The following is a 27,269-nucleotide window of genomic DNA, read 5'->3' as shown; positions in this document are numbered from 1 at the left end:
ACTATTCCAATTTATCGTCGATATCTACCGACGCCATTTCTGTATACTTCGATATATGTATGTATATCGAAGTGGATAAAAAGTTTGTCAAAGATTTTCATAATTTATCTTAACAATGGCCGATTATAAAATTATGTTCATGCTTGCATCGAATAACGTAATAATCAAATAAAAATATATAAATATTGGTATGGATATTAATTTTTGTTATAATTGTTTACAAGTTACCAATATTCCCTCCAAAATTTGTCGACTCGTCTGCCATCTGTTATGGTGTCGTTTACGCGCCAATGAAACTTTCCATGGCGTCGAATTTCAATCCGAGACTGCAACAGAAATAAAATACAAATTAAATCATAATTAAACAATAATTGATAATAATGAAGAAATATTAAAAGGTTAGAAACACGTATGTACCTCGTTGGTCGCGAAACACTGACACGTCTTGGCAGGTTCCAACAAGTCTTATTATTTCTTAATTTCGAGTTCCAATAAGAGACTGTAACAGAAACGAAATAACGATGCATTAAAGTACGCAAACGATTATTACAATTAAGTAATGATTAAATCGAAACCGTATTGCAAGAGATCGTAAGCAGTAATACGCGAGTAGTAATAGTAGAAGGATAAACAGGTTAGAAATACGCACCTCGGTCGCGAAACGCCGATACGTCTCGACACGTCTTGCTACGTTTATTTTCAAAGTATGAATGATGGCCGTCCTCTGTGCTCGGCAACGCTCGCGAATTAGGCGGCGGGGTGGGGGAAGCTCCGATGTCTCACGAAGCTTGTATTACGAACCCGAGGGATGCCTCAAATAGAAACCGCGGATAGACTGATTTTAGCAAATTATTTACAACTTTAACTAGTCAAGGAAACGCGAATAATTCGTACTTTTCAACACGAATGCATTTACACGCAACTAGTCTGTTGCCTATCACACTAATTCAGTGAGTTTCTCAACTGACCGCCATCCATGAGAAGAGGCCGCTAAAATCAGCTCCGAATTTTCAGGTCGGTATGGCAGTCAGATTCGGCCGCGAAAGTCCATAAGGTGAAAAGTCTACTCGTATACCTCGTCTGTGGTCCTAGTGTGTTGGCACAGCCGAGTCTAATACGAGCCATGCTGAACGGGAGGTAGTAAAGCTGCGAGAGTCCGAATTTGTACTAGACAGACAGAGACGCACAAATATTGTGGACTCTTTCTATCTAGCGCAAAATCAGGCTCCCTCGATTTTATTGTTTCTCGCTCAACATGGCTAGTACCGGAGTCAGCTATGATGCCTGACATTGAAGAACAACCCAATCACTATTCTACGTTCGGCGTCGTAAAATCGAAAGTAATAAACGATATATTCCTCGATATATATAACGCGTTGTTATTCAGAATAAGACTGTGTAGGAATATGTACCTAGAAATAAAACTCTTTCAGGTTAGTTCAATGATAACTTTCAGTACTCTAGAATCGGACTTTTGGTTGGACACTCAATTAACTTAAAGCCTAGTAAAAGTAAATTTTCAGATTAACCGAAAGTTAACATTTATCTTATAAAAGTCATCTTAAAGAGCGTTTAAAGAACACTTTTTATTTATTGCAAGCATGCATCGGATATATTATTGGACAAAGACAACGAGCTAATGAGATTCTTTCGTAGGCACGCGGCTTTATTTGCTTGAAGCTCTTGTGAGATGAACGAACTATAGAAATATTGTATCGTTTTCGTCCTTTTTAATTATTTGAATATTTTCAGATAATTTATATTCTATAAATGTTTATTTCACATTATCGTACACCCATTATATTCAGGCTTCTAAAATTAGGATAGGCAATTATTTCATATTCATATAATAGAGATGAATAGAATTGGGCAAGAATTCTCTCACTCGAGACGCGTGTGGGATGTCTCCCAAGTTGATGCTTTTTTTGACCTTGCTATAAATAAATACGTTTAAAGGTAATAATAAATAGGAGGATATGACGGGCATGAAATGAACAGTTATTTAAAATTAATGAAAATAACTCGAATTCAGAAATTTGTTCAATCAACATTTCAAGGTTCTTCCATGGTTTATTCCCTTACGCTATAAAGAACGTTAATTAATAACATTGTTAAGTAAATAATTGATACAAAATACTTACAATCCATGAATACTCGGAATATTCAAACGTTTGTTTAATGTTAAAAACAACTTTTTAAAATAAAATAGTGAAAGTAGAAATTCGTCGATATTGTACCAACAGATCATATATTTATCAAATTTAATCGCTTCCTTACCGACAATACTTACATTTTTGAATATATGTAAAATGATAAATACTTCGTAACTCATATCACAGATGAGGTATACGAGTATTATACCTCGTCTGTGCTCATATTTTTTGTTCGTGAGAATATATTACATTTACAATAAATACTAATATATTAATCGATAAAGAACCATGTAAGGGTTATATCGTATTTATTTTTTTTTTGTACAATATAATAATTTATTTAGAATAGTAGGAATAAAATATTCATTAAGTTCAAATTCTCGGGTCAAATAATCAGTAATTATTTGTTTACAAAAAATTCATGTTACAAATTCGAAATGTATAATTTTATACGTTACGTGGCTCGGCTGTATTAAAAGATTAGATATACATGCACGTTTTCACTGAAATCATGCGATTGCAGTGTCATCTGTAGAAGCCACACGCATATTGTGCACGGCGTTCTTTTTTCGAAAGCGATTGTAAGAAGAGATAGCGATACGCCGATTTTAAGGCAGCGAGCGCGTACGTGTGTCACGTGGGCAGGCGCGACCAGCGCATATTCGAGAGAAACCTGGCGCCCTGGTGGCGGTCTTTGGGGCGGCCATATTTTCTCTCGTGGGTTTCAATCACGAAGGTGGTGGTTCGCTGACAATTTCTGGGATGCGACGTACAAAGTTGTTTTTGCGCGTTCTGTACTCGTAAATAAGTGATCAGTGCCAATCATGGCTAAAGGGAGTAACAATTTAAGTGGAAGACGGTCATCGTCGCACAATACAAAGCCCTACGACGCAAACAATGTGAGTAGTCCCTTCCTGGCACGAGTCCCCCGCGACAGAAACGAACTTATTTCAACTTCAACGGTTCTTCGCGCCTAACCTCCCGAATTAGATCTTCCAACGAATTTACACCGTGAACCGGCCCCTCTTCGGAGTACTTGCGCGACTGCCCTTTTTCTAAGATGCACTTTCATCGGACCTAGACGATGTCACGGTTATGTGAGTGCACTCGATAACCTCAATCTTTCCCATACCACTTCACTTCCGAGATACCTATTGAGGCACCTATAATATCTAACCTTGAAACGTGATTTTCTCTTAAAAGGAATACCGTTGAGAATCTGTTAAGCGATTTGATTCTCGTTAACATGTAACTTTATTTTCGTTACGAAATTTCGTATGTTTATACGTTTACGTTTATATCGATTCCATACTAGACAAATGTTCGCATGACATCGAGAAATCGCGTTTTACTCAAATTTGCGCAATATCATGTGTATAATCATTTCCGAAGATCATTTTTTTGGAAATAGCAATATTTGATCGAATTAACCGACCTTACTTGATGTAAGATTCACAGAATTTGATTCTCGATTGAATATTTTAACCTCGTTTCCAAGAAGAAAAAATTTTTTTTATCAAATATAATCTGTTTATGCCTTTGTACATATGTATCTGTTTGACGTTATATTAATGATACAAATATTAGATTTCAATATTTAGTCTTCCATCTTTATTTAAGTTCAATTATTTTTCTAAGTACAACTTAAAAAGCATTGTTTAATAAAAACTGTTATATATAATGTAATAATTGAATTAAGCAAATAATAATACTGGCTATAGTATAGTCTATATTTTTTTGCTAATGTTTAGCACTTATTATCTTGTTTAACACATTCGCTGTCAACAATGAGTTATCTCATAGGTCGAAGTTTGTGTTTAGACACTAGCTACGAGTTAATTCGTAGAACGTTTTTGTTTTACCTAAGCCACATACGATCAAACTCGTAGTATTTTCATGTTCTTTGAAGGTATCTGGCTTTGGGGATTAGAAAAAAAACAACAATTTGGCGCAATTCAAGAGATTTATTATAATTAATATAAATATAATATAAGTAATTATAAAGTAAATAACATAGGAACTAAAAATAATCACGCAATTGATAAAGCAATTAAAAATTATCTAAATTCAATATCTTTCCTATAAATACATGTTTTGTATTTTTATTTTACAATTAATTAATTCATATTTGTTGGCGTAGTGGAACCATTTTTGAAAATGACACTTGGCAGCGAACGTGTTAATAGAATTTTAAATTATGAAAATTGAATAAACTAATATTAAAAATTATTTTATATTTGTAGAATTATTATTTATTTCAGTCATTTGTAAAAAAAGTAGCAACGAAAGTGACAGATTTTATACCACAAAGATCATGGATCAGTAAGTGGTTTAACTCGTCTCAAAATGAAGGTGATGCGTTAGATGACAATGAAAATGCTGAAGAGGTTGAATCCGAAGAAGAAATTCAAAAACCTCCACCTTTAAAACGACCATGTATTCGTATGGATGTTACTCATCCTCCTGGTACATTCTTGATTCAAACAAGAGCTAAAGCTCCAGTTAACAAAGCCAGTTCTTCTAAACAACAATATTCCATATGTAATGAAATGGTAAATATCATTTATTTTTAAACAGCAGCTATTTGAAAACATTTCCTCGAGTTAATAATTTCTTTTAGTCTGAAGATTTTTCTGAACCTGCAATGGCTGGGCCAAGTAGGATGAGCCATTTAATATCTTCCACGCCTGCAATGCCAACAGATATTAGGAATATAGCCCAACAGAGGTCTGAGTTGAATTCTATAACTGTTGCCACGAATAATGGAACTACAAATGGTACAGATGATAATTCTGAATCCAGCGAAAGCACCAGTGGCTGCAGCTCTCTTATTCCACAAATAAATAGACAAGAGGCTCCATCAAATGTCTCGTATAACTCCTCATTTTCGAATCGAAAGAGTTTTAATAATGACAAATTAACTTTTAGTATGTAATATTTTTCTTTTTGGAACAATATTAATCTGTAAATACTGTGTAACAAATTTTTGACATTCGTACTACATGATGGTTCTCAGGATTCATTGATGAAATATAGGAGAAGAATATGAAATTTTATTTATTTCAACAAAGATTTACACAAACCTATAGAAGTAACAATATGTATAAAATTTATTTGTTAAGACATTATGAACACAATTTTGCTGCGTTCTAGACAATGGTATTAATGGAATGTGTGCTGGTTCTTTAAGACCTTTACATAGTACTTACAAATTAACATTTTAACAAAAATAATTTCTTTTTAAAGGTGTAATCTGTTTTATATTGTTACACCTTGTTTTAATATCTCTTAATATTATTTTCAATATTTTTTAATGTAAAATAATTTCCTTTTTCTAGCTAACCGTATGCAGTCTCCAAGATCTTTATTTTTAGATAGTAATCGAGATTCCTTAAGCAACCGTAGACCAAGCTTTAATGCATCGGTCATGACAAACACGTCGGATCGTGCATCGCCATTATCGTCTCCTTTTTACAGCGGAAATACTACTTTTGGTGGAGCAAATGCAGCTGGTCTTTATAAACGAAGTCGCACTTTATTCAACAGTTCGAACGAGGTACATTTTACCGAATATTTCGGTAAAATTTATTTATTTTTTAACTATATAAATTTATGTTCAATTATAGATTCAACTTAAAGTTCCAAGAAGAACAAGCGTTGAAGTAAAACCATCTAATACAACAGGAGTTGATTCATCTGGTATGAGTCAAACGGCTAAGAAAATATTAGAAGCATTAGAACACTTTTCATCGCCAATAACTGATGCTAAAAAAATTCCATTAAAAATGATAAATAATACATCATCAACAAGTAAAAAGAGAACAAGAGAGGAAACATCGCCAACGGTTAAAGTTGGATTGCGCCATTTAACTCGTGAATTAACCGTACCAAATGTGCCCGATATATTAAAATTGAGACGTCGTCAAAAACTACAAAATATAACATCTGCAGTTAGAAAAATTGTTTCAGCACGAACTGAACCACCACCCCTACAAGAATACCATCTTAGGTAAGTAGGCGATTCAATTGTGTGCCATCAATAAAATTGATTTGTATAATTAAAAAATAGACGTTAATTGCACATGTAATTTCTCTTTCTCAGAACACAAGCTGATGAAGGTTCGAAACATCATGGAAAACTTAAAGTTAAAACAGCAAATCTTGATGAAGAAGACACAGTTGAACCAGTCAATTTACCAAGTATACCTTTGCCAATATCTTCTTTACCTAATTTTAACTTTATGTCACCTGTTAATTCAAAAACAGTAGATAAAAGTTGTGTGGACAAAGAAGAAACTTTCACGTTTGCAAGTCCTATAAAAGTAACAAATATTACACAAAATTTAAAATCTATTAACAACTTTACATTTAGTAGACCAATTACAGCTGATAAACAATCAATCGATAACTCTAATAATTCAAGTTCACCTTTAAAAAGAGTTAATGCTAAATCTACATCACCTAGCAATTGTGTACCTACTGTAACACAGAATTTTATGTGGTCTACTTCATCTACAGCACCCAGACCAAAAGAGAAAACAAAGAATAGAGACAGTCCTGTTCCTACTACTTCGAACGAATTAAAATCGGGAAGTGTAATGGATATTCTTGATACTAAATCTAATAAAACTGGACCTGAGAAATCGAGTGAAACAAAAATGCAAGTAGAGTTAAATAAAGATTCTATTAATAACAAAGCAAACGCAGTTACTTTAGATACAAATAAAAATGATATTATCATTGCAAGTTCAAAGCCTGATACTCAGCAAGATACTTCGAATATGTGGGAGTGTTTGGAATGTTTGATTAAAAACAGCAATTCTGAAACACAGTGCATTACTTGCAAAACTACCAGGCGAAGTCCTAATGATAATAAAGCTAGCGAATTGTTACCATCGTCGAGTAATATCAGTGAATCAAAGACTACAACCAATGATCACTTTGGATCCCAGTTTAAAATGTCGAATAATCAATGGGAATGTACATCGTGTTATGTAAGAAACAAAGAAACTGATCAAAAATGTGTTGCGTGTACCTCGGTTAGATCAGACTCCAACCATAGCAAATTAGCTACAACAAAATTACCAAATTCTGACCTGAATAACATGAAATCCTTGGAAGAATCTTGGGAATGCTCTAATTGTGCACTAAGAAATTCTGCAAACTCTGTGACGTGCTCTTCTTGCGATATACCTAAGTCAAATTTGTTGAAAACAAGTCCTAAAAATGATAAAAGTTTCACGGATGAAATAAATACCGTAGCTAGTCAGAAGACTGGTATGCCAATCAATACATCATTAAATACTTCAACCGTCACTAAAAGTGAAAGTATGGATAAATTTAAACCAAGTAAAGAAACATGGGAATGTCCTTGTTGTATGGTTAGAAATGTTATTTCCGTCGATTCTTGTCCATGTTGCAATACAGCTAAACCTAATACAGGAAATGCAACTAAAACCGTTCCCTCGTTAGTTGCAAATGGATTTGGAGATAAATTTAAGAAACCTGAAGGTGCATGGAATTGTGACTCTTGTATGTTACAAAATGAGGCAAAAGTTACAGAGTGTGTTGCTTGTGGTGGTGTAAAACCAGGATCAAAGAAATTAGACAATTCGACTACAAATACTAGTTCCAATTTACAATTTAGTTTTGGTATGCCTTCAAATACTGGGGGTTTTAAATTTGGAATAAGTAAAGATGATCAACAAAAGACTGATAATGTAACACCTATGAATAATTTTAAATTTGGTGAGAGTCAAGAAAGTAGCCAAGTTGGTCAATTTACATTTGGCATTCAAAGAGAAGAAAAGAAAACATCCAGTGGATCATTGCAATCTGAAAACAGTGCCTCTTTGACTGTAGGAAGTGGTTTTGGGTTATTAGTTAATCCAAAAACTATAGAAAAAACTGATCAAAAGCAAGATTCTGAGAAGGTTGAGGAAAAGCCGATGTCGTCTTTTTCATTTGGTATGCCAAAAACTGAAAATGCAGCAGCAGAAAATGATAAGCAGTCTGTAAATGTAGCATCTACAATTCAAAGCGCCACACTTCCGTCTATTTTCACGTTTGGTGTATCAAAATCTGAAATTAAACAGCCAGATATAGAAAAAGGAAAACAGGACTCTTTGCTTGCAAATTCTGTGACGGAAGTTTCAAAGCCAAGCACAAAAACTACTGAATCTTCTACCATTACTAGTGCCAGCACGTTAACTTCAATTACTCAGAGCAGTTCACAAGAACTTAAATCAACACCTCTCTTTACATTTGGTGTACCAAACAGCACGGTTGCAGTTAGCAGCAGTGCCCCTACAAGTGTAATAACAAGTCTTCCGTCTTCTACTCAATCTTCCTTTGTATTTCCTGAAACAAAGCCAGCACAAACAACACCTGTACCGACTTTTGGTCAAATACCATCAGCTTCTGCTTCTACTCCGTCCAGTACCTTTACATTTGGAGAGAACAAAACGAAAGAAGGAACTTCGGCAACTAAAACGTTCGGTGCATTACCAAATGGCTCCTCCGGAAGTTCAATATTTTCAAACATTTCAAGCACTCCGTCATTGTTTGGCACTAGCGATGCGAAGACTACAGCTACATTTGGATCAGAAAAGAACAAGCAACCTACATTTGGTACCACTGCAAGTAAACCATCTGCTTTTGCAATACCAGGGACTAAAGTGCCAACATTTGGCAGTATAGAAAATAAACATTCGATTTTTGGATCATCCGATACAAAAATACCTGTATTTGGAAGTACAGATACTAAACCAGCACCTCTATTCAATCCAACTCCTCAAGCGCCAGCATCAACAACTACATCAACTTTTAGTGCACCGTCAGCCGCACCATCTCTTTTTGGATCATCCGTTACTCCTGTCTTTGGAAATAACACTTCTGCAACATTTTCTACTGAGTCAAAACCTAATATATTTGGGTCTACTGCAAAATCAAGCGAAACCAATACACCAAATTCAAATTTATTCACTTTCAATGCCACTCCTGCTCAACCAGTAGCACAACTAGGGTCTGGTTTCAAGTTTTCTGCAAATACTAATCCTACTGGATCAACTCAGAAGCCATTATTTACATTTGGTAGTAATACAAGTACACCAAAGAGTAGTAATGTATTTGGAGGAACATTCAATAACCCTGGATCGAGCAATTCTTCTGGCTTTACATTTAATACACCTCCTAAGCCAGAAGCACCAGCATTTGGTCAATCTACCGTTACTACACCGATTTTCGGTGCACCTCAATCTGGATCTCAGGATCAACCGTTATCCTCATTTCCATCGGCTCCTGCAAATACAGGATTCAATTTTGGATCTACAGCAGCTGCTACACCTTCAGGCGGATTCAATTTCGGCGCAGTTGTAAGTAAAATGAAATGTGCATATTTCTAACTTTTAATGAAATGTTAGCAACTAAAAATATTAAGAACAGATGGAAAAAATTCATATTTACTCTTTAACTACAATATTTCATACATTAATAAATATCTACATGTATAAACGAGTAGATATTATTAGAGTAATCTATAAATTTTCGGTTTTTCTATATTGAAAATTCGAGCATAAATATAACAATGCAAATAAAGATTGTTGTTCAATATAAAATTCATAATATTAAAATACTCACATACAAAAGTTGTTTTTATTCTTTCGTGCTACAGTCTCATCGCCCTTCATTTTGTATTACTCTAGTAATTATACCAACCAATTTACACATATGGATACATATTAAAAATATTAAAATTAAATTAATTTTATTAAAATTGTGCTGACAAGAAATTACTTGAAATGTATGTAATTTTGTCAGGCACCAGCCTCCGCAACATCCGCAGGATTTAATTTCAACCCTCCTAGTGCTACACCAACATTTGATCCTAATACTCCGCCGTCGTTTAATTTCACTGGTGGCAACGCGCCTCCAATGTTCAGGTACATATAACATACAAAAGGATCTAATATATCGAATCATTCGTTAATTATATATCTTTTTAGTGGTACTCCTCAAGGTTTGGCGCATAGAAAAATCAAGAAAGCTTTTAGAAGAATGCGGTAGAGGGCAAGTAATATGTGACACTAACTGCTTATACACACGGATGCATCTTTTACATCTACTTTATGCAACCGCGTGTGTAAATATGGTTTTGAATGTATGCTAAAAGTTACAGTATGGTACAGTGAAAATGTCATATACCAACCGATCACATCAACGTGGTGGTATACCAAGCACTTTATGTAATATATTTATCTGCCGATGGGACATGCTTGCATACAGCCACTTGTGTTCTACAGGATCTGTAAATTATAAATTATTTAAATTATACAATTAATAATGAATGATACTTTGATGTTGGCATGAAGCCACTATCGCATTACAAATACCTTGTCCAAACGAGACGATATATACAGGATGAACCACATAACTTGATCACCTTAAATATTTCTGATATAAGCAGACAAATTAAAGTATTTTTCGTTTTCTATAGTTTGATTCGAAAGAGCCTTTGTGCTAATTATAATATAGTTTTTATGTTATTTCCATTTACCTGTATTGTTTGATATGGAACCCTACAATTCTATTCATATTTTAGCAAAATACATAGACGAGTTGAGAAAGTAACATAAAACATTTTTCTTTGTCATCATAACTAAAGATAAAATAATATAAAAATATTTGACACTAATTCTATAATGTTGTATATTTCGTGACGTTTCTGTGTGATTAATATCAATCATTATTGATGTATAAGTAAGTAGCTCCTTCCAATCAAATTATACAAGATAGAAAATATTTGAGTTTATCTTTTAACATTGGAAATAATCAATGTGATTAAGTTATGTGGTTCACCTTATATATGTACTGATGACATAAATAAAAACTAATTTGCTGAAACAGGAGAGTACCTCGATAGAGAAACCTAATAAGCACTAGATGCGTGCAATTTTTTGAGGATTGCAACTGGGAAATAATGTACCCCTCAGGTAAGTATAAGTCATTCACAACTCGTGACAATGTTTTTGTAACTCAAGAGAGGGACGAAACATGTGCCGAAATATGTTATTTTGTCTGTAAAGAAAAAATGTTGCAGGAAATTGCAATAACTTTATTCTTATATTTATAACATAAAAACAATCATCTATACCTGACTAGTTATTTTTCATAAATTCACAAAAGTATACAGAATTTGACATAGTCAGGTACATAAAATTAAAAGAGCTTAATAAAAGAAAAAAGGAATATACTTGACAGAATACCTTTATTCATTTGTTCTATCAAATTTGACGCGTTACGAGTATTGTGAATCGACTGAATATCAATGGAGTCCCACTGCGTATAGACATTAATTATAGTTAAATTAAGATTTCATGGACAGTTCTACAGTTTTTGTAGTACTAGTTCAAGGAAAGTGTATCATACACAAAAATGGCATTCGGATAGTACAAACTCACGATTACTGAACGATTACATCGAGTAGTCGAAATTGTATATTTTTTTTATATATTGAATGATTAATCCTATAAGAAAATACTGAATGCCATTTTAATAGAATTAAATTATAGTAATGTTGCGTGCTTTATCATAGAGTGAATGAAAAATGAATCGAGAGGCATGTTAAATGGAAAAATAAATTATTACGGGGCTTCTAAAGAGTTACTTTTAAAACGTTGTTTTACTCAATCAAATGTAATTTTATATTTAAATTCTTAAACTTTTCAATTTTATATAGTGTTGATTTTGCAATGTATATGATGAGGAAATATCACTCTGTACTTTAATGAAGTTACTAGGTCAAAGTATTTTCTTTTTGAAAGTTAATTATAATTTCTTTTATAATATTTTTACGTTCTAATGGCATTATAACATCGATGAATTGCCGAATTTTACAATGAGTGCAATGCTGTTAAGAGTGATATTAGTTTCTGTAAATGTAAGCGTAATGCAATTGTTCCCAAGATACAAAGGAACCGTAAAGCAGACAATTCTTTTTAGAAGTCCCTAAATGCAGAAAGTAGTTAGTCGACGTGTTGATGATTAATAAATTTAATATTACATCATGCACGTCCTATTTAAGTTTAGAATAGTTATGTCTATAATGTTGGCTTAAAATTGACAGTAGCCAAGAATAACTCGGCACAAGACCCACCTTCTGCCATTATAGTTATGTAGGTACAAAACAATTTTGTTACATATTGTTACTCTATATGTTGTGTAATATTTACAATGTAGCTTTTAAGGCATTTTTAGTTTTTTGCATACATTATTAGGAAAAGAAGGATAATAAATAAAAAAAACCTTGATTTCATGTTGGTAATTTACAAATTACATACTCTGCAAACACCCTTCGTAGCCAGTTATCTATTACGACGCAATAGTATTGCTGATTACGTAAAAGGTCTACCAATGCGAGTATTAAAATTTCTCTTTGCGTAGTTAAAATTACATCTATCTGTAAAACGTAGAACAAGATCTGTAGCAATTCTATAATTGACATTAAATAGTTATACTTACAATGTTATTCTTTGTATGAAAAGGATCTTGTCTACGAAGGGTTCTTCCGCACGTAGTTCTATTGTATAACTTAAAGAACTTATAACTTTGTATAATAATTACCAGCTGAAACACTAACCAATGGTAAAGTGAGGCTGCGCTGAGATATGTCTATGCTGCTGTCTTACACTGTGAACATTCTCTGTCAAGGCTGTGTCGTCAATTTGTCTATCCCTAGACAAATTTCCAAATTAATAAATATATCAAATACTGTCCCAAAGGAACAGTACCTTCGTATTAAATCTCGTATATGGCCTTAAAGAAACACATAACGAGCGTATGACGTAGATGTATTAACAATTGTAAAGCAAATCATGTTGGAATTGTTTTGTAGCAGTTTGTACTCTCTATTGCAGTATGCATAAATACTTGAAGGAGCATTACATTAAAATCGTTCAACAATAGATGCATAACAACTCATGACTCGTAGAATGCATGTCTTTGTATTTATAATTATTGTAACCGGTATTTTACTATAATTATCAAATTTAATATTATTTTCTGTAACACTTGAATGTGTATTATAATTGTATTATTCGAAAAAATTATACAGGGTGTTCGACTACTCCTGGAAAGAATTTTAATGGGAGATTCGAGGTGCCAAAATAAGACGAAAATCAAGAATACTAATTTGTTGATCGAGGCTTGGTTAAAAAGTTATTACCGTATAAAGTTCCGCCTGTAGAACGGCAATCTGGGAACAGTTGCCTATGCATGATAGTGGTTCTCATTCACAAAACTGTAAGACTGTCGATACGTCAGTAAGTAGAGTTTCTCATGCTGAGTGAGAACCACTATCATGCGTACACGGCGTTCGGAGATTGCCGTTCTACAGGCGGAACTTTAAACGTTAATAACTTTTTAACAAAGCCTCGATCAACAAATTGGTATTCTTGATTTTCGTCTTATTTTGGACTCTAGAATCTCCCATTAAAATTTTTTCCCAGAGGTGGCCGAACACCCTCTATAATAATCAATATAACAGAAATAAATAATTTATTCTATAAAAATGGATGGCAGTTATCGATAGATCAAATATTTAAACAATGTTAAGGTGCAACATGCAGAAATTCTACGAGTTAAGAGGTGTTGAAAAATGAGTCAAATGTTCTGAGGCCTTATTATAATCTTAGTCCACGAAAATTATGTATTGTACTGAATTTACACAAATATCTGTAATGATTATATTGAGAATGTATTAATCAGTGATCTAATGTTCACAAATGAGAGAGTTTGTTATGAAATAAGTCCAATGACTGACTGTAATTAAATACAATGTACATGAGAGAATGTTCACTGTATGCTTCAGGTGCTATGGGGATGTAATTGCATTCTCATGACATGATATAATGTTAGATAATCTCATAAAGGAGTATCGGTGTTTCTCAACCGGTAAAACACTTATATAATTTGGCAACCTCTTTATTCGCACAAATGAAACAAGAAAAATACGCTTAACGATAATCGAATGTTCTTTTATATTAGAATTTATAAAATAAAAAATATTAAAAAAATATATGTTATAAAATTGTATATGTTTTATTTAAGGAAGCATAATAACAGTATTTAGTTTATTCCAAAATGCGTAAATAATAGTAAAACGAGCCAGTGGCGAAATATGAATGTATATTAACTAGGACGGATATGGTTTTCAGAACGAATGTATAACTGTATAGTGAATGAAAATCTCAATAGCCTTATATTGTATAATTTATTATATAAATGTGACGTTGTTTTAATACGTAACATTTGTGATAACGAGGGCTATTGAGCTAAAGTTGAGAAACACCGTAAGTAGGTTACATTCACGTTAACATTATTACCATTATTATTCTTAATACTATCCTCCTCTGTACCCATAATAATTATATAACACAATATTAGGATACATGAAAATATCAATTGAAAACAATGATATTTAATTTGGGTTTACAGTTTTATTTTTTAGCTAATAAAGTAACGATTTTAGGAGGGCATTTAGATAATAATAATAATGCGAACCAAGGAGTTTGAACTGTGGTACAATTATCGTACAATGTAATTACACTTTAAAGTCTCATTTTCTCCTAGTAAATACAAGTGCAAGGGCAACAAAATGCGCGCAACTTCGTAAAAACCCTTTGGTTCGCATTCAGAAAGTAATCTAAACACGAATGTTAGAATTCAGTCGCAATCTTGAATTCTTAGATCAAATGTATGTTCTATGATTACGTTTCACGTTGCCTTTTATTTCTGTAAGTATCAAGCTCACTCCTTAACAGTTCCTCAAAGAAATATACAAAATAAGAAATCCATATTATAACTTACTGTAATATTCGTGGTTTTCGTCATCCTGAACAATATATGTATATCATTCTACGTGCTATTGTTAAAAATATTTTCTTTTTAACACAGAATATCACAGTTCCCTGTACAGAACAAGCAAGAAATCTAATTCTTGTTGTATCTTTAACAAAACTAGAGTGGGCAAAATATAAGCGTTTCTTTCCTATTTAAAAAGACATTGCAAAATCGAGTGATTGATAATTAAAGGTTTTCAATCCGCATAAGGGAGCTCGGTAATTATTAATTAAAAATTCCAATTTATTATCAAGTGTCGCATTGTCTATTACGAAAGCTACGTATATTAAATTTTTCGCTTACACGAACTATACAAGAATACAAAATGTAATTGATTTTCTTATGTTGCACAGCTGTATGAGGAGTTACGTAGAAAATAAAGATTATCTATGATTATAATATACCAAGTGTTTCATTTATTTATCTAATTTTGGTACGCTCTGTACAATTTGCTTTTGTAGCGGGTGTCGGAAAACAATGGGAGTAATTAGATTATTACAATATGTATCTCTACAATTATTTACAAAATTCTATACAAGTTATGATTTCGTTCTCTAAGAACTTTCATTGTATACAAAAAAGCTTTTATTTTATTTTTTATTCCTTTTTAACACATTGCATTAGAAGAAAATATTTTAAATAGAAAAAAACACCTATAATTAGAAAGCAAAAACAATTTCGCTCACATAACCTACGGGAGTTTAGGTGTGATAATGGCGGTAAAGAACTGAATTAAAGCTTCTGGCACGAATTTTATTCCGAGATTTACAACAAAAATGTTTCAACTAGTTAAAATGCCGCTTAATCTTGGGATATGAAACATTGACACGTATAACATAGGTAATACAAGACGATGTGGACAATTCAATAGTTTGCAATGAACTGATAGAATAGATTCATTTTTCTATTTACTTAGTGTTGTGTCTGCGTGTTGGGTAGGCCTCCTGTGCTTCCCAGAGAGGTAGGTTTCCTAATTAATTGTAATAAGACTCGTTAGCTGATAAATGGAACAGCCAATCCTCTCTAGGCAGCCCCACATTCATTACTATTTATCACTTCTATCATGATATTATAATTTAGGTACAATCTTAATTATTCAATATTAATGAGAATATTAATAATTATGTTTTATTTTTTGCATGAATTCAGTATAGATTGTAATTATAATTACTTTATAAAGTTTCTTACACTAAGAATCATCAGACATGAAGGAATTTTGGGATTTTAGTTCCTCCAATGTTTGAATTTGTTGACGGAGAAATAATATCCTAGAATGTTAAAGAAGAGAAGTTTATCGCATTGAATGTGTTAGAATACGCCATGTTGGTTACTTGACAGATAAATTTTTATCGTAACAAAAAGTAACATGTACCTTTGTTCCTGTAACGTTGCCTGAATTTCTGTCAACCTCACTATCGATCGCGCCGTTTTTAACTCTGCCGAAACTCTCGTACACTGCAAACTTCCCATTGTGTGTGCTTCTTCGCTAAGTTTCTGTGCCTGTTAATTACAATTATCGAAACATTTTAAATAATACAAATCGTATATTCATATGAATGTGCGATTTATTATTTCGTGAATGTGTGCGTGTACCTGTTTCTCAAGAATATCAGCAGGAAAGGCACGCACATGTTGCGTTAAATCTTCCCGATAGTGATTAGCAAGTGACGGTGTTAAAGAAGGTGTTAAAGGAGGCTGTACTCTAGACAATGCTTGTAAACCTGTATTACTTAAATTTCCAAGGGAACCTAATGTACTAAGACTTTGCAATGAGCTTAGACCTTGTACTCCAGAATTCGTTCCCCCAGGGCTTGTTACTGCGAGAAAAGAAATAAGGACATAATAATAACATTCTATAAATTTCTAAGATATACGCGGATATTAAATTTATCATTCACTGGCAACATACATTTTCGAGCATCAATACAGTCCAGGGTTTCCGAATGTGTGGGAGTAGGTGGTCCCTCGCTTGTAACGTTGCCGCTTGTGTCAACTTTTAGCGGGACCATTACGTCATTTCCACTATTATTCCGGTCTCCGCTAGATGACTGCTAAAATATAATAACATAGTCAAATAATTTTTATAATTCTTATTAGTTACATCATTAAAACTCGTGCTTCACAGAAACTACATCTTTGACTTATAAAGAGAAATTATTATTATCTTTATATGTTGTAATTTACTACAGTTAACAATGTAAGTTAACATAGTTACATGAATCTTTCTTAATTGCATTTGACAAGTAACATCCATGGAATTCAGCTCTCTCCCCATTTTTAACGAATCTTTGTACGTCTGTCGAGTGACTGTAATTAAAATTTAACAGGTGAAACTACCCTTAGAAAATTTACCTTGTAATGCTAGCTTGAAACCTATTGGATATAAGGAAGCTTTGTAAACAAATTCTTTGCTATTTTTTTTTTATAAAAAATAACATCAGTAATAGATATATAAATAATAACAATTTTTCTTTATAACGTTCAAGCATACAAATTCTCTTTTTTAGGAGACAAAGGGAGACGCCTTCCACAAAAGTTTAGAAACCGTTGTTGTAGAATGTTGATTAATTAGTGTCAAGATTGATTATCAACAATTATTAATTTAAAAATAATGACAACAAATTAAATAAGTTAAATAAAAGAAATACGATTTAAATTGTTTAGAAAGTCTGTGCTGTCTTTAGAGAGGTGTTGAAATTTTGTTTAATAAAATGAAACATGCAAAAGATTGCCGTTCACTGCAGGTATAAATGCCATTTGATAAAAAAAAATATATTTATACTCTCAAAGTACTTTTCTTTCTTACGATTGTCGTACTTTACAATAGATATAACAGTTTCTTGCAGGAAATATAGTGTATTTAGAAATATATGGAGGAGTTATTTTTTGACGAAAAGACACAGATATCTTACTAAAAATATCATAAAACCTAAATGATGAGCGGGAGGAGGGATAATTATATACTCTTAAAAGAAAGATCTATAGAGGTAAACAATATTCATACTTTTACCTCAAAAAAGTGACAAAAACTTTCCAGCAGCCTAATACACTAGTTAATTAAGCACATTAATGAAATTACCAATCTCAAACTATAAGTGTATGCTTACTTGTCGAGACAAGAGGATGGCGGCCGTTTGCAATGTTTGCAATGCCTTTTGTGGTGTAATATCAGGCTGTTCTTTGTTGCCTGTGATTTGAGATAATAGTCTCGGGAGATTTGCTAACGACACAGGTGGACCCGGAGCATTACTATTTCCTTGTTGTTGCGTTGGTGAATTAAGTTTTCCAGGTGTTTGTGGTGTCGATGGTGGGTGTGATGTTAATCGAGGTAATGCTGTAACCAATTATCAATCTATTACTAATCTCTATTGCTTCGTCACTGCTATACTATTTAAGGGGTAATATTTTTTTCGAGTCAAAAAGACTGATTTCTTTTATTATTTTTTTACAGCGACGACCATATACTTACGTATAGTTAACAGAATTGAATAATATTTATTGTGTTCATATATTAAGCAAGTATATGAAAGTTAATTATTCCTTTTTATGAGTTTACAATACATGTAATGAAATAACACAATAGTTTTTTTTTTAATTTACTACGATTAAAAGATATCTATATTTTCTGAAGTTTCTTTAAGTCAAAATTATGTAGCATGTTAATATTTTGTATCTAGACCCTTATTTTGAATAACTACAGCACACCTTCACAGCATAGATTCTATAAGTCTTGCGCATTTACTCGCTGGTATTCAAATTCCATGTTTCTTGTATGGTAGTAAATAATTCTTCCCTCCACATCAATCTATAGCATATCAATAAGATTAAGATCCGTAGATTATACAGGCCACTTTGTCACACGAACATTATTATCGTTTAAAAATGTCTTAATCACTCTTGCAAAATATTTCACATTATTATCCACCTGATACACCCATTCTCTTGGCATTATTTCTCATATAAAAATTTGTAAACCTTCTTCAAATATGAGTAAATATATAGCAAATTTGTAGATTAAAATACTTATTAATTATTGCTTTATTTTGACTCGAGAAAAAAATACCCCTCTAAATGGGACATACCAGTGGCCAACAAAACAGGACCTTGCGGCAGTGAATCGTGAGTGCAAGATGTGAGAGGTTCAGAGGTCGGTGTAGAATCACCCGGTGAAATGTCCATATCCTGAGCTTGGCGCTCCACTCCCGCATCTTCTCTACATGGTTCCCGATCTCTTTCTCGTTCCCGTTCCCGTTCTTTTTCTTTTTCCCTTTCCCTAGCTGAAACCTCTTCTCTACTACTACCACCGCCGCTTCCACTGCATGAACTCCAATATTCACGTTTGTCGGACTGACGTGATGATTTACCATCTCGCACACTGCTACTGCTATTCGACCGCGAGTTGGAATGTTTATCGTGACCTGCGAGTCGAGAAAATCGAAGATTAAGATCTATCTATACCGAATAATGCGATTTCAATTATGGTAACAAGCAAACATTATGCGATAATGGAAATTTATTTACATTCCTTGTACCGTTTAGAATTAAAAAATCACGCGTTTGAACAAATTGACAAAATAAATCAGATATTAAGAATAAAAGAAAATAATATATTGCATTAGGACATTCATACTGAGTACCCAACTTGTATAGTATGTTAGAGATTGTTAAATATTTGATGCCCCTTAACTTTTTTGGGACACGCTGGGATTAAAACTGCCCCACCTTTTCGACGCACCGTAACGCATGGTGGGACATTTTTAGTCCCACCTCGAAATATTGCAATAGCTGCATGAGCATAGGTTTATAATTCGTCTTATTTATGTAAAGCAGTTGGTAACATCTTCAAGAAATGTTACAAATGTATTCATTTATGTCGGCACCATTCAAAATACCAATACAGATTCATCAATTGTTGCAAGCGGAAGGTTTATTGCAACAACTATTACTATTTTTTTTATGTTTTTACATTACGTGTCACCTTTATTAATAAAAATATACCAATTTTGTTTAATTTAAAACGCAATAAAATTTCTATGCAACATGGGTCTATTTTATTATCTGAAATCCTGTGCCGCAAAGAGTTAACTAGGCATCACAATCATTGAATAGGTGGTAATTTACTTATTTTTAGCAGTGTATAAATTACTGCCACTAATAAATATTATGAATTATTGCGTAAATAAATGTTTTTATAGTAAGACAGCAGATTTAATGATATAATATCGTTAGACGTACTTGACCTAGAAGAATAATCATTGGACTGACGTTGTCGATTATCTGTTCGACTAATCCATTCCCGTGGTTTTTCCCACTGAGAAACTTCTGTTTTACAGTTGTAATAATACTTCTTGCCCGAAGAACTCATATGTTCTGACCAATCACCAAACCTGGCCGAACGTTCCATTGCGCCTCCTCGTTCATCACCGCGTTTGTCCTAAACAAACTGTTCTAAAATTTCCGGAAATGATTGAATGGATGGAAAATATTTATACAAAATTCCAAAACTTGTTCGAAAAGTTGAAATTACATTTGTCCACGTTGCTGATCCTGTTCACCTACCAAATCTCAATTCTTCAAAATTTCTTAACACTTTGAGAAAGATGTTACACTTCTTGTATATTACAATACCTTGACAAAGTATCAATTTGTATATTATTAATTAATGATATTAATCAATTTGCAGATTCTAATAACTTTTAACCAACTGTTCCTATTACAATTCACATATTAAATGTAATGGTTCCATTGTTTACAATACTCAACTTAAAAAGAAACTGATTGGACTATAATAATACTTATTTTTTATTTCATTAATTAATGATATGTGCATAAAAATATTGTTGTATTCCATAAATACATGATTCCACTGCTAATTTCATTAGTAAATATCAATATATATTTGATACTGACCTGACAGGAATTATGCGATGGTTTCCTCTGAGATGAAGACTCTCTCGATGAATTTGATGATAATTTTATAGGATGTAAAATCTATAAAAGCATACAAAATATTCAAAATTTTAATCATTCGTTGTGAAAGACGTACAAATTCTTTTAAAAAATTTTAAGGCTGTGACTATGTACAAATTATTCAACAGTCCATAAATGTATAAGGAAGCATTGAAGATAATATCACGAAATGTTTAGTAATTATTTCTATAAATATGTGTATAAAGTTTAAGTACAGCACTGCCTCACTTTTTGCATCAATTTATGTTAAGGATACTTGCGATGAAATCATCTCTCCTCAAGTAGCTGACAGTTGTGTAATTAAAAAAACCTATTTGAGCTGCCTGTTAGAATTCGACCAATTCCAAGAATAAGTCTTGCCCAAATTTCTCCATATAAAATATAATGATCTCAGTTTAGTTCTGAGAATAGAAGCAGTACTATAGATTTGTTTAATACATATATTTTTAATTTCAATCTGATGAAACATTTTACAAGAAAATTAAAAAGTGTGGTGTACTTAAATTGCACATGTAAGGAAAAATATATATGTACAATTTTTTTGTCCACTCTAAATGAGTTAATCCACCGGCAGGCGCACCCATCTACAGAGTAAACGACTTAGTCTTTCGCCAAAAACATTTTTTTCTGTGATCGAATCGACTTTGGAACTTTTCTATTTCTCATTTAAAGGTTTATTCTATATATTTGATCCACATATTTGTTTTAGTTTTACGATAAAAAGCGCGCCTACCGGAGGATTAAATAATTGCCAACAAATTTCTTACTTCTCCACTACTCCTATCGTGGTTGGTCCTGTGTTCTGAATCTCTGCTCTCACGGCTTCTCTTGTCTTTTGGGGATCGTGCACAATCTACACATATGCAAGCAAGCATGTTACAGCTGAAAATGTTAAGACACAATCCTGTTTTTATACTGAAGAAGGAAGAATTAAAACTTTAATTCTCAAAGCAAAGGAATGTTATACAGCCGATTTTGCCATAACGCAGCTTTCTATTACATGATTAAATTACTATGCAACATGGGAATCTTCTATTACTCTAATTAAAAATTATTTCAAACAAGATAAACGCGGAATAATACATTATCCTTATAATATATAGAATCTTGTAAATAATTAATTTTCTAAACTAGTATATAATACTATATTTTTGACTTCAAAACAATTCTCTATGACACATATAATGAAATATTGACAATGAATCACCTTTAAGTAATAATTAAAATACCATTATTAAAACAATTGATACAAAATATAAATATGATAAATATGAATTTAATTTTTATATTAATTAGGTAGTTACATATGAGTCGCACTTTATACTATAAATATTATTATACGCCAATAAGTAATATTTCTTTTTCTACAAAAATTAATTTGCAAAGTATAAATCTTATAAAACCTTACTCTGAAATCTTCAAATATTTATGATAATGTCATTCTAATAATAATAATACTTTTTTTAATATATTAACTTCTTATTCAATAATATAAAGTTACTTGTTTCAACAATACAATTTGTAACATTTCTTAATATAATATAATCCTCAATTCTTTAGAAATAATATTATTGGGTTATAGCAAAAATGACTGTATCATTTTTTGTTATAAAGCGAATTCACTGAACTGTCCGATCAATATATCTGTATCCTGGAGGTACATGACACTGTGTTAAATTTTTATAAAAACTAATTTTTTATAGGTTTTAAATATTCTCTCCTGTAATATCTAATAGCGCAACGCTGTACTCTAGCTTAATTAATAAACGAAATAAACATGTTTAAAAGAATACTATGTCTAATTCCCTTTACAATGTACCACAATCACTTCTTTTATTTAAGCAGGTAGATATAAATAAACAATCAGTGTTGTTTCACACAGGAAAACATTGGTTTGTCGTACTTCAAAACGTCTTTTGACGAAAATTGACAGTTCACAGAAATAAATTTTAGTAGTACAAGAAGAAATTTAATTATTAGTCATTTTACAAGCAGTCGCCAAATCAACAAAACATATATTTCCTTCAATTTTTACCTTGTTTACCGAAAGCCTATCATACATTCCATAGATAACTTAAAACATAAAAACAATATTCAATTACATCTAAATGATATTTAAAAAAACTACATTGTTGCAGAATATTGATATTGTTTTCTTTCAAGGAAGAATGTGAGTATATCACACGACAATGAATAAATTGTTATAGCCTTAATATTTTAGTCATAATATCACTAGCAAAACTGACAGTATAATTTCTATTGCAAGTATACTTGTATAATAATACTAATAATAATATTCTATTGGCTACTGCCGTCACAAATTTTATTTCTATGGCATAGTGTTGCATGTTTTCCAGATACAGATATATAATTTTATAAGTTTATCACTACGTGTCTCTAATATGTTAAGAATGTTTCTGACTATTAATATTACCTTGTACTATGTTATCCTATGTTATATTAGATTAAGAGAAATATGAAAGTTAATTACCAGAATACTTGTCCCTAGAGGAGGATAACTTATAGTCTCTGTTTTCTCTCTCCTTCTTGTAAAGGGGCTTAGATGTGTAGTTCCGAGGGCTATCTCTGTCTGTTCCCATGCCCAAACCCAAACCTGCTGCTGGACTGTAAGAGTTGCCATTTGGGGAATCCCGCATACGTCCTTCGTAACGACTATCTGATGATGTCGTTGATGAGGAGTAGCCACCCTTAGAACTGCTGTACTTTGCGTTCTATAAATAGGTATAAGTTTGTTAGGCATTACCAACAAATTATTCTTAGCATTTAACTTACTAAAGATTGTTTTTCCTTTATGCGTTGATTTTTTATTCTTACAAAATATTTGTAACGCACATTTATTAAAAACGTTAACACAATAAAATGAAGTATTGTTACATTATAATTAAAATTAATGTTATCATATCATCGTCATTGCAATAAAAAGTATAATAAGAATAATATATCTATATGTGCCAAAAAAAACTACTCTAAATATCTTTTATACAAAAAATACTTAATTATGTACTGTGTTTTCTTAAAAAAGAGTTTGACACAACAGCCTTGCAAGTTATGTACACAAGAGTCTAAGTTCAAATAATAACAACTAAATTACTATTATAAAAACTATAACTTCTAAAAGTAAATTACTAATGGCAGGAGATTCGTTATTGCATTCATGTAACACTTCTAATATACTGTTAGTAATCTACACAATGTAAAAGAATGGATTATTGATTTTCTGAAAGTGAGGTTATGTTTACAAGATCAAGCAAAATTTTTGTATTTCATCTAAACTAGTAAATCTACATGAATTTATATATTATCTACGTTTTAATCAATTTAAATTATACATGATATATTTAAAAAATAAGCATGTACAATGCACACTCATTACTTATTATAATTAATAATTACAATATGTAATGGTCAAGGACAATATTATAATTATGTCTACAACATATTCACAAGAAAATACGAACAATCCAATTATTTTTATTGTAATGTTTCAAACACAATGAGAAAAAACTATCTATACAGTGAATTGTTATTATAGACATTCAATAATCATATTATAATTAAACACTTGCATGCTTTCTTCTATTCATACTGTAAACATTCTGTAGAAAAATAAATTACTTTAAATTAAGTTATTTAATATTTTTTAACGAAATATTTCAATTCTTAACATGAAAAGTTTATCACATATTTATCGACAAAAAAAAAAACAAAATTTACAATATGCAAGTCATATCACACATTTTGAGCAAAGTAACTACAGTTCATAAATCGTCCAATATTTATTACACTTGCTCATAACAAATGAGTCAAATGCAGATAAAACATAAAAAATATTAATGTATAATAAAATTTTCTTTTGACAATCTGTATCAAATATAATCTAATTATTAGCGAACTAAAAGAAAGAAAGACCGATGCATGAAATATGAAAGAACCATGAGAACAAACAACACAGTTAACGATACAATTTTTTCAAAGGAAAAGACATGAAGCAATTATAAAAATTAGGATTCTTTCAAGCACAGACGAATAAAAACTACAGTACAATCATGTATGCATGGGCATGAATATGGCTTGAAATATTATTTTAAATAGTAAACTATCGGAATAAATGCAAACAAAATGACACTTCAAATGTAATATACAAATTCTAGACATAAAAATATTATTTAAATAGTTAGAAAATAGAGTAAAAATTTTACATTTGTAACTCTGAAATATTTAAAATGTCTCAAATATCTTGCGATTTTGAAAATAAGGCATAATATATTAGTGATTAAATGCAAACTACCTAAATTCATGCTTACATTTATTTTATATCTTGTAAAACGTACATAAGGCCTACAGAATTCAAATACAACAATTTATGACTCAAATTTAGATCTTATGCTGTATTACCTTAAAACTCAAAATAGATTTATCGAGTTGATAATCTACAAAACAGTTTCACGTAAAATTTTATTCAATTTCTATTCTAAGTATCAATTTCAGTTTCAGTCTGTTCTGTTTTATTTTTATCATCATAAAATATTTTAAACAGTACAAAACCATAAATGAAATACTTTATTCAGCAATTGAAAAATTTTTTTAGTTATTTAAATGGAACTATTTTACTTATTACGTTTTTTTCATGTTAGACTTAAAATACTATTTTATTTGCATTTACAGTTGCGTTCATTATTTAAAATGATATTTTAAATACTTCAGTTTCAAAGTTTACCCAGCTCTGGTGCAATTGTACTGTAAACGAATTACCCCCCTCCGAAACCTCCGATATCAATTACTCGAATGATATTTACCTGATAGGGATGGGCCTGGTGCTTTTCGAAGTACCTGAAATCATACAGAATAAATCGTGAATAAAGTCACAAGACAGCGGGTATTCCAGGATGGTAAATGAAATTTCCATCGAGGAAAATCTCCCGCGAATGGCGGTTAGTGATGTCGAGTGGGTCGGATGGACGGACTTTGGAGATGAGAGGTGAGGTGAGTAGAGGTTGGTTGTGTCAGGATTGGGTATTTGACGGCGGTACCCTACCCATCGCTGATCCTTTGGGGTTTCCTCGCATGCATTACCATCAATGCCGGTGTCTGTGGGAAATTCGCGGCCTCGGATGTTCCCTTTTCGGTCGGTCAATGTCATAAAAACAACATTAACGCTTATTTAACAGTCAACTTTCTTTCTACCCGGACGCCATGTCACATACGTGATCGGCCGCTAGCGGTTATTATAGTCGAAAAGTTCGAGTAACGTCTGCGCTTCGGTGTGCAACTTCTGTCCTCAGTGGCGTGCATACTGAGGGTGCATTCGGTTTGAATGCTCACGCGCTTCTGTTTTGTTTATATTGTTCACTTTGGCGCTCTGACAACAGTATGAATGTCACTATAATATCACACATTAGGCTAATAAACGCGTATTTCAATACGGTAGAACAGTAAAAGAGTTAGATCATCTAAATATATTCTCCAGTTTAAATTTAAATATATAACTAAGCAAATTGTGAACTTAATGTAACTTTTATATTCATACAATTCAAATTTTACAAACAGTGACAAGTTTTTCTTTTATTAAAAAAATCCAAACAAATGTTCAAAATTTTCGAAATATTAGAAACTATACAGGGTGTTCGGCCACCCTTGGGAAAAGTTTTAATGAGAGATTCTAGAGGCTAAAATAAGACGAAAATCAAGAATAGCAATTTATTGATGGAGGTTTCGTTAAAAAGTTATTAACGTTTAAAGTTGAGCCTGCAGGTAGGCAATCTGCGAACAGCTACGTGCGCGTGATAGTGGTTCTCACTCAGCATGAGAGACTCTACTCACTGACGCATCAACAGCCTTACAGTTTTCTGAGTGAGAGTCACTATCGCGCGTGCGCGGCTGTTCTCAAATTGCCGTTCTACAGGCGGATCTTTAAACATTAATAACTTTTTAACGAAGCCTCAATCAACAAATGAGTATTCTTGATTTTCGCGTTATTTTGGCTCCTAGAATCTCCCATCAAAATTTTTCCCAGAGGTGGCCGAACACCCTGTATAACTAAGCAAATTGTAAACTTAATGTAACTTTTATATTCATACAATTCAAATTTCGCAAAGAGAGACAAGTATTTCTTTTACTAAAAAAATCCAAACTAATGTTCAAAATTTTCGAAATGTTAGAAATTATATTAGAAGAAAGAAATGAAGTAAGCAAGATGTCACAAAATAAATGTAACACTGCGTGATAGAT

The 27,269-nt window shown here is 32.1% G+C and overlaps 2 protein-coding genes across 7 annotated transcripts in view; one reads left to right on the top strand and one right to left on the bottom strand.

Annotated features, from left to right (window-relative positions):
• Positions 1 to 2,793: 2,793 nt before the first annotated feature.
• On the top strand, positions 2,794 to 13,259 carry LOC122401926 (nuclear pore complex protein Nup153-like). 2 transcript variants are annotated; one of them, XM_043404352.1, is made up of 8 exons: positions 2,794 to 3,052; positions 4,415 to 4,705; positions 4,774 to 5,080; positions 5,492 to 5,709; positions 5,780 to 6,162; positions 6,256 to 9,526; positions 9,972 to 10,093; positions 10,157 to 13,259. In XM_043404352.1, the coding sequence occupies exons 1-8, from the start codon at positions 2,978 to 2,980 to the stop codon at positions 10,215 to 10,217; spliced, it is 4,728 nt and encodes a 1,575-aa protein (XP_043260287.1). In that variant the 5' UTR covers positions 2,794 to 2,977; the 3' UTR covers positions 10,218 to 13,259. The 2 variants fall into 2 exon arrangements, with proteins under 2 accessions (XP_043260287.1, XP_043260288.1); XM_043404353.1 differs by lacking the exon at positions 2,794 to 3,052 and adding an exon at positions 3,120 to 3,250.
• A 2,387-nt stretch (positions 13,260 to 15,646) lies between these two features.
• LOC122401937 (WW domain-containing adapter protein with coiled-coil homolog) overlaps positions 15,647 to 27,269 on the bottom strand; it is a 55,254-nt gene continuing 43,631 nt past the window's right edge. Inside the window, exons 1-12 of one of the 5 annotated variants that reach the window (XM_043404390.1) lie at positions 26,077 to 26,242; positions 25,838 to 25,871; positions 23,512 to 23,752; positions 21,788 to 21,873; positions 20,961 to 21,041; positions 20,286 to 20,484; positions 19,133 to 19,468; positions 18,158 to 18,384; positions 16,960 to 17,098; positions 16,644 to 16,867; positions 16,423 to 16,550; positions 15,647 to 16,318 (exon numbers count right to left, since the gene is read on the bottom strand). In XM_043404390.1, coding sequence (XP_043260325.1) covers positions 16,240 to 16,318; positions 16,423 to 16,550; positions 16,644 to 16,867; positions 16,960 to 17,098; positions 18,158 to 18,384; positions 19,133 to 19,468; positions 20,286 to 20,484; positions 20,961 to 21,041; positions 21,788 to 21,873; positions 23,512 to 23,752; positions 25,838 to 25,871; positions 26,077 to 26,117 — 1,815 coding nt within the window. In that variant the 5' untranslated portion in view covers positions 26,118 to 26,242 and the 3' untranslated portion in view covers positions 15,647 to 16,239. Of the gene's footprint in view, positions 16,319 to 16,422; positions 16,551 to 16,643; positions 16,868 to 16,959; positions 17,102 to 18,157; positions 18,385 to 19,132; positions 19,469 to 20,285; positions 20,485 to 20,960; positions 21,042 to 21,787; positions 21,903 to 23,511; positions 23,753 to 25,837; positions 25,872 to 26,076; positions 26,243 to 27,269 lie in introns of those variants that run through there. The other 4 variants (XM_043404389.1, XM_043404392.1, XM_043404393.1 and 1 more) reach the window with 4 other exon arrangements.

This window comes from Colletes gigas, unplaced genomic scaffold (genome assembly GCF_013123115.1).
Source record: "Colletes gigas isolate AHSC1104 unplaced genomic scaffold, ASM1312311v1 Colletes_gigas_Sc00030, whole genome shotgun sequence".
Taxonomy (NCBI): Eukaryota; Metazoa; Arthropoda; class Insecta; order Hymenoptera; family Colletidae; genus Colletes; species Colletes gigas.
The sequence above is the reverse complement of the archived record's forward strand: the minus strand, read 5'-3'. Positions and strand labels throughout refer to the sequence as shown.

Bases quoted from the DNA above. Each gene is read 5' to 3' on its own strand.
- LOC122401926 (XM_043404352.1), top strand. From the start codon at position 2,978: ATGGCTAAAGGGAGTAACAATTTAAGTGGAAGACGGTCATCGTCGCAC. The intron at 3,053-4,414 runs GTGAGTAGTCCC...TATTTATTTCAG, and splicing joins AGCCCTACGACGCAAACAAT to TCATTTGTAAAAAAAGTAGC. The intron at 9,527-9,971 runs GTAAGTAAAATG...TAATTTTGTCAG, and splicing joins GATTCAATTTCGGCGCAGTT to GCACCAGCCTCCGCAACATC.